Source organism: Manihot esculenta, chromosome 17 (assembly GCF_001659605.2).
Source record: "Manihot esculenta cultivar AM560-2 chromosome 17, M.esculenta_v8, whole genome shotgun sequence".
Classification (NCBI taxonomy): domain Eukaryota; kingdom Viridiplantae; phylum Streptophyta; class Magnoliopsida; order Malpighiales; family Euphorbiaceae; genus Manihot; species Manihot esculenta.
In genome coordinates, this window is record NC_035177.2 from 19659336 (window position 1) to 19665893 (window position 6558).

Here is a 6558-nt window from a genome sequence, read left to right on the forward strand (position 1 = left end):
ACTATAAAAACGTGCAAAACAACTATAAACTTGCACGTTGTTTATCTAAAAGTTTGTTGATTTTAATGAGAAGAGAGCAACATCCCAAACATAAAACAATGACTACGCAAGTAATAAGTCTAACGCCTTTGTTAACAAAGTTCATGTTCCTGTAGATGAACTCGTCAACAAAAGATCACACCATCGCCATCGCCTGAAATCAGATTGAACCAGCCACACATGTGGTTGATAGCTTATCAACTTCCACTCTTCAAATTTATTATGCAATGTCCAATCAACAAACTAGGCTAGTCAAACATCCAAATTTAAAATTCAAACTGCAAACTCAGGATTATAACTATACTTGTTGATTATGAAACTGTTGCGGCAAAAATGTTGCAAAATTAACAGCTTTAGATTCTTACATGTATATACAATCTAGTCGAGAGACGGAAACCAAGGAAAAAAGGCGACTAGAATTGATACTAAATGAACTTTAAAGAAAACCTGTCTTGGTTGGACAAGCTTGTACTAGAGCTCTTCCTCGAGCATGTCAGCATCAAAGAAATGCTTCTAAAGTTGTGTTTCAGGACACTGAATTTCCAGAATCAATTCATATCAGACAAAAATGTTCATCAACACCCAGAAATAGCAACAGTTGAGCGAAAACTCCAACATGAGTTGACACTGCCAGTGTCATTTGAGTTCCTACCCTCACAAAAAATGGGGTTGAATCTGTCATGTCATGCTTGCATCTGATGCTGCCATTATATATCAAAAACTATAAATGAGAACCATATGATATACAACTTCTGGAAAATGCAACTATATGAATAAAATGAATTAGATTGCAATCTAATGTTTAGAACAAGAATAGTTCCAAACAATCACAACTAGTCAAAGCAGGTAGAAATCAACCCAAAATTTTCAACATTTTTCATTTACACATGTGCAGTGCGACTTAAGGTAGAATTAACCCAATGATTTAGCACTAAATGGTAGAAAATTTACTAAATATTATTGCACAAACTTCATTACCATTTTTGTGCCCTAATGGTCAATGAACCAAACATTTATGTACTTATTTAATTTTAAAACAATCTTTTAATTTTTTGCTAATTTACCAAGAATAACAAAATTTGCTATCAAATTTAACACAGTACTCAAAGTTGAAAATAAAGACTAATATTAACTATAATTAAACTAAAATCATTTTTAAGAAATTTTTATTGTATCTCTTTCTCTCTCCTCAATTCCCGCCTCATAACTTCTCTCCAGCCATTCACCTTCCCTCAGTCCCAAACCGAACCCACAACACCATAGGAGGGAAGGTGCTGCTAGAGTGGACCAAGGACAATGGTTCTTGGCTTATTGATAGTGAAATGGTGAGAGGAAATATTCAGCAGAAGCAAATCAAAGGACAAGCAGCAGTTGGGCAATATTCTCCTAGAGGAGCAGATAAATTAAGAAAGCTTGCAATTGGATGGTGCTCTGCCATCACAAAATGGCAGCAATTGGGAAGGCAAGATCTGAGTTCTCAATCTCTCTGTTGTCAAATGTTTACACTATTTTCAGTGATAATGTTGACAAATTTGGAGTTGTTAGCTATGGTAAGGGAGCTTGAGGGAAAATAAGAGATGATGAAAATGGCAGAGATGGAGATCAGCAAGGATTGAGGGGAATTTCTGGTTAAAGCACCAATTCTGCCCACCAACTAAGGAAAACGAGTAGAGTAGATTTTTATAATGAGACTTGTCTACGGGAGAAGTAAGCTGGGATAGGAAGGCTTGGATGCGAGATTTTGGAGAGGATAAGTAACTTTTTATAGTGAAAAATCTCTAAAACTACTTCTAACTTAAACTAATAGTAAAAAAATTATTATTTTAATCCATTTAGGTCAATCGGGGAAAATTGACAACAATTTTCCAGTTCTGCTAAAATTAGTCAAAAGGCCCAAAACTAAAAGGTGTGCAAAATTGTACTTTGAAGCATTCAGCAGTGCTTGTTCTCCCTTAACATCCTCCATCCTTCAGTTTTCTTCTCCATTTTATCTATCTCCTTGAGCTGCTTCTCATTTCACCGTTCGAGTGTAATGACCATCAGGCCTTTTTTTATTTTTAACTTTTTGATAGATAAATTTTAGTACGTCTAGAGGTGACATACAATACTATTTTTTATCCTTGTCAGACCACACAACTAACGCACACATGTATAAATCGCACATAACTTGTGTCACTAAATTCATACAAAGGACAGGGAAATGTTTTCACCGTACTAAAGATGTTTCCACTAAATCGCACATAACTTTCTCCATACAAAGACAAAACAAATGTCACTCCCAAAAGGACAGGGAAGAAAAAGGAAATAGATTTAGATATGAGAATTTTCACGGTACTAACGATGCCACTTCAATAAAATTGTATTATCAATTTCTATTCATTGTATGCTTTATACTTGATGAAAGTTATTTCCAGAGTAAGATGTCAATTATTGATGATTCAGATACGTTAAAGGCATTACCTGCATTGCATATGCTGAGCTTTCAGCAAGAAACTTAACAAACTCTTCCTTCTTCCTCTCAAAATTGTACTTTGCAGCATTCAAAAGTGCTTGTTCTGGCTTAATATCGTCCAGCATTTTGTCCTTTTTCCATTTCATCTCAGTGAGCTGCTTCTCAGTTTCACTTACGTTGTCAGGTATATTTGAAGGCATAGAAGGTTTGGGGAATCTTACATCCATATCATTCCTACAGAGTAACAATTTCCAGAACAAAGATAAACCCCATGAAAAAAACAATATGCATAAAAGAAATAAAAATTGAACAATTGAAGGTAGAATCCAGTGAAAAACATTTTACCCACTTGTAAGATGTGACACAAAGTTAAAAATTCTAAAACCTCAATGGACAATCATCCCAGGTACCATGTGAAAAAAGGATTATAATTCAATTAATAATTCATAAACCTATATAAGAATTATGAGATATGTTATACATGATGATGCATGGAAAAATCATGAGTGTTCATTTGGAGGCCAGACATTACTTCAGGATCGCCTACTAGTAAGATGGCATTAACTCAATTACACAACTTACGATCTATTATGATTCAGAGAAATCCTTACATAAGGTTTTTGATTCACATGAATGCCGAAGACATATTTCATGTACAAAGTACAAACACTTAATAAAAATAGACTTAAATACTGCTTACCGATTGCCCAGGGAAAAGAAACCAGTAACCTTAATCATCCCTCCATCCAATGAAATGGCTCCATCACTTATACAAGGAAGGGCATGGAACATGTCTTCCCTACTTTTGTAAACTTGCAGACGAGAGTACAGCTTATAAAATAAAGTCTCAGGGAGGCCATGTCCACTAGATGTGACATAAAATAAGTTTCTACAATCCACATTGATCATATTTACAGCAAAACCAACAAATCTCGGTGGACACTCCCCATTGGGAAATTTTGGCTTTAGAAGATCAAGCCTCCTTTGTGGATTATCAGCCACAAATTCACCGGAAAAAGGTCTACAAGAGGAGGAAAAAAAAGGCTTTTGGAATTTTTACAAACTTAAATTCTAGATTGAAAAAGACAACACAAGAGATTCACGCCTTAAATTTTCAAGACAAATGACAAGATATCGACCACCCAGAGCCCTCCCAATAGAAGCACCAAGGCCATGAAGACCAGAGCCATTATTTATGTGGCCCTCTTCTTCATATGTTTCAAGCGCTCTAACACCTTCATAAGTCTTGCAGACAATTGCCAGCATAGTCTCTACTCCCAAGTACTCTGAAAGAAGCCTGCAATCAAGAAAGAAATCAGAAAAAGTACAACAAGAATGGTGCATACAGGATTACAAACAACAATTAAATTATCGAACTGCCCCTTAGTTAAGATAAAACATCAGCAGGACAGAAAATAGGGAGTTCATTGCATTCATGTAAACCTAAAACTAGTTTGATATCTCTTGTTGCAATTTGAAAGAACCTAAATCCACCACCTATTTTCAGAAATCAAGCAAAATATACTTGTCAACAACAAATTCAGTTATTCTATTTCATTAAGTAACACAATAGAATGGGTTATTCCACAGGAAAAAAAGCCAATCAACATCCAACAAGAGGTTAAAGGAGAGCAAAATCAACAATTTATGAGATATTGATAGCATGTAACATGTAAATACCAACTGACCTGCTAAGGTTATCATCATCTACCCTGCCAAGTGTAGCAACTACGCCAAGGACATCCTTGGTCAAAGAAAGATGAGAAGCATCAGTGCCATGGCGCAATCTCAGCTGGCACAGAATGCCTGCAGCAGATTTTTCACGCCGTAGAATCTGTTCTAAGGTTTCCTCCTCACTCTGATTGGAGGAGTGGTGATCATTTTCAATTTTAGGCTGGGTCGCATAATGATACTTACCAAGAACAACTGAGAGAAAAATGGTTAGTAGAGAAAATGTGGGGAAGAAATGCAACATGCCCATATAGGAAAAAAAAAAAAAAAAAAAACAGTTCACAGAAAAAAAGGGGTTCTGAATTCTATACAACTTTTCACCCAAAAAAAACCTTGACATAGTTGAGATTAAATTCGTTTGTTTATTTGTATTTTTTTTAACAGGAATGGTACTACTTTTATCCACATTATTTGGTGCTTATATTGGAGAAACATCAATGGCCAACTATAATATTCATTTATCTAAATAAAATAAATCCAAAACATTGAGACACTGTGGAAATGGGGCCTGAAGCAATCAAGAAGGTCCTATGGTATCTGGAGAGTAAATCATTGATGTTTTGACGATCAGCAACTGTAACAAAGCTAGATTGAATTTGAAAGATAATTGTATGATATCTTTGGATGTAACTTCGTCCATAAGGCATGTATGTACCCGACAATTTTAATTAGTTTTGATTCTTCTGAAATTTTAGTAAGAATAAGAAAATAAGTATACCTTGCAAGTCAAGAATGGAGTCTTCTAATTTATTTTTCTCATTTTTCAGAAATTTCACATTATCCTCATGCTGCTTGATTTTGAGTCCCAACAAGTGTAGATCCTCTTGAAGCTTCTGCGCAGGTTACAAAATGCCAGCGTGAATTATAAGGATCTATTTTCTTCCAAAATGCAGAGCAACTACTGTTAAAAGGCGATACATAAATAATGAGCTTGAGAACCATAACCATAAGACAAAGTACTTTTTCTTTTTCATTAAAAGACACAACAACAAATTAGTGAAGGTGCCAAGTTATTTCAAACCTTAGAGCAGTAGATTATGGATTGTGACTCTAAAAATTCGCCATTTTGGACATCATCCCTTGGAACAATACTAGTTTCTTTCTGATCCACTTGCATCAGAGCTGGTAAATCCTTGCAGAAACAATCTCTTCGTAAGAAAAAAAAAGCTAATTAATAAAGAGGAATCACCTTGCATTGATATACATCATTTGAAACAGTGCTTATATTTAATCACTAGAAAGCTGATAGGTGAATATTTTCCTGATGTAAATTGATAACGCATGGCAAATCTATATACCATGACAAGATAATACCCATTTATTCACAGAAAAAAAAATAGTTTCTTTGAATAAATGGGAAATGATCATTAGCTTCTATTCACTTTGATATAATAAAGAAATCTATCAATTACCCATTGCAAGAAATTAGAATAATAAAGAAGAGAAAAGGGATTGATGGTAAACGAAGGCAAATACTGTATAATTAACCACGCAAAAAGTTGAAATTACTGTAAAACTTACAAAAGTATTTTAAAAGTTACAAAAACTTGAAATTAATCACATTGATCCATAGTTACTAAATTTCAGTCATTATTTACGGTAGTTAATTAATTTCAATTTATTTTAAAAAATTATTAATATTTAAATATTTTATTAAAATAGTCAACTCACGTGAGATATGAGTAAAGTTTTCGGGGAGATGCATATGTGATTTATTTTACATGGCTTAAAATAATAATAAAGAAACTTTTTTCCTTTTTTAGCTATTATGATCTCTTAATCTCTAAATTTTTAAATTTTAATGATAAAAATGCTATTAAATTCAAAATATATTTTTATTTTGTAATTTATATATAACAATACAAAATATTAATAATACATATTTATTATTTTCAATTATATATTATTTTATTAAAAATAATAATTATAGATTAATTATTAAATTATATTTTCTATGAATTTATTTATATATTTTTAATTAAAAAATATTTAATTAATTTTATAAAAAATACTTGCAACTTACTTACTTAAATATATAAATATAAAAAAATGGATAACTATTATAAAATGTGAGAATCGGTAGCAAGTATAATATAAAAAATAATTTATATTAATGTGATTAAAAAAATAAAATAATATAAGTTTTTCAATTTTTTAAATATTCAAAAAATAAAAAAATAAATTAATGAAATTAAGGAAAGTTCAATAACAATAGTTATTACAACTTATTTCACAGTATAAAATTTTTATAATGAAAGATAAAGTTAAAATATATTTTTTTAATATGTAATTTTATAGTATTCTTAATAAATTAAATTTTAATTTATTTCAATGGA

The 6558-nt window shown here is 32.1% G+C and overlaps 1 protein-coding gene across 1 annotated transcript; it reads right to left on the minus strand.

Annotated features, from left to right (window-relative positions):
* Nucleotides 1–220: 220 nt before the first annotated feature.
* Nucleotides 221–5637, minus strand: LOC110604467 (protein DEFECTIVE IN MERISTEM SILENCING 3). Its single transcript, XM_021742641.2, has 7 exons — nt 5244–5637; nt 4941–5055; nt 4180–4417; nt 3597–3788; nt 3192–3512; nt 2500–2725; nt 221–740 (listed from the first exon to the last, which is right to left on the minus strand). The coding sequence occupies exons 1-7, from the start codon at nt 5337–5339 to the stop codon at nt 723–725; spliced, it is 1206 nt and encodes a 401-aa protein (XP_021598333.1). The 5' UTR covers nt 5340–5637; the 3' UTR covers nt 221–722.
* Between the last annotated feature and the right edge of the window lie 921 nt (nt 5638–6558).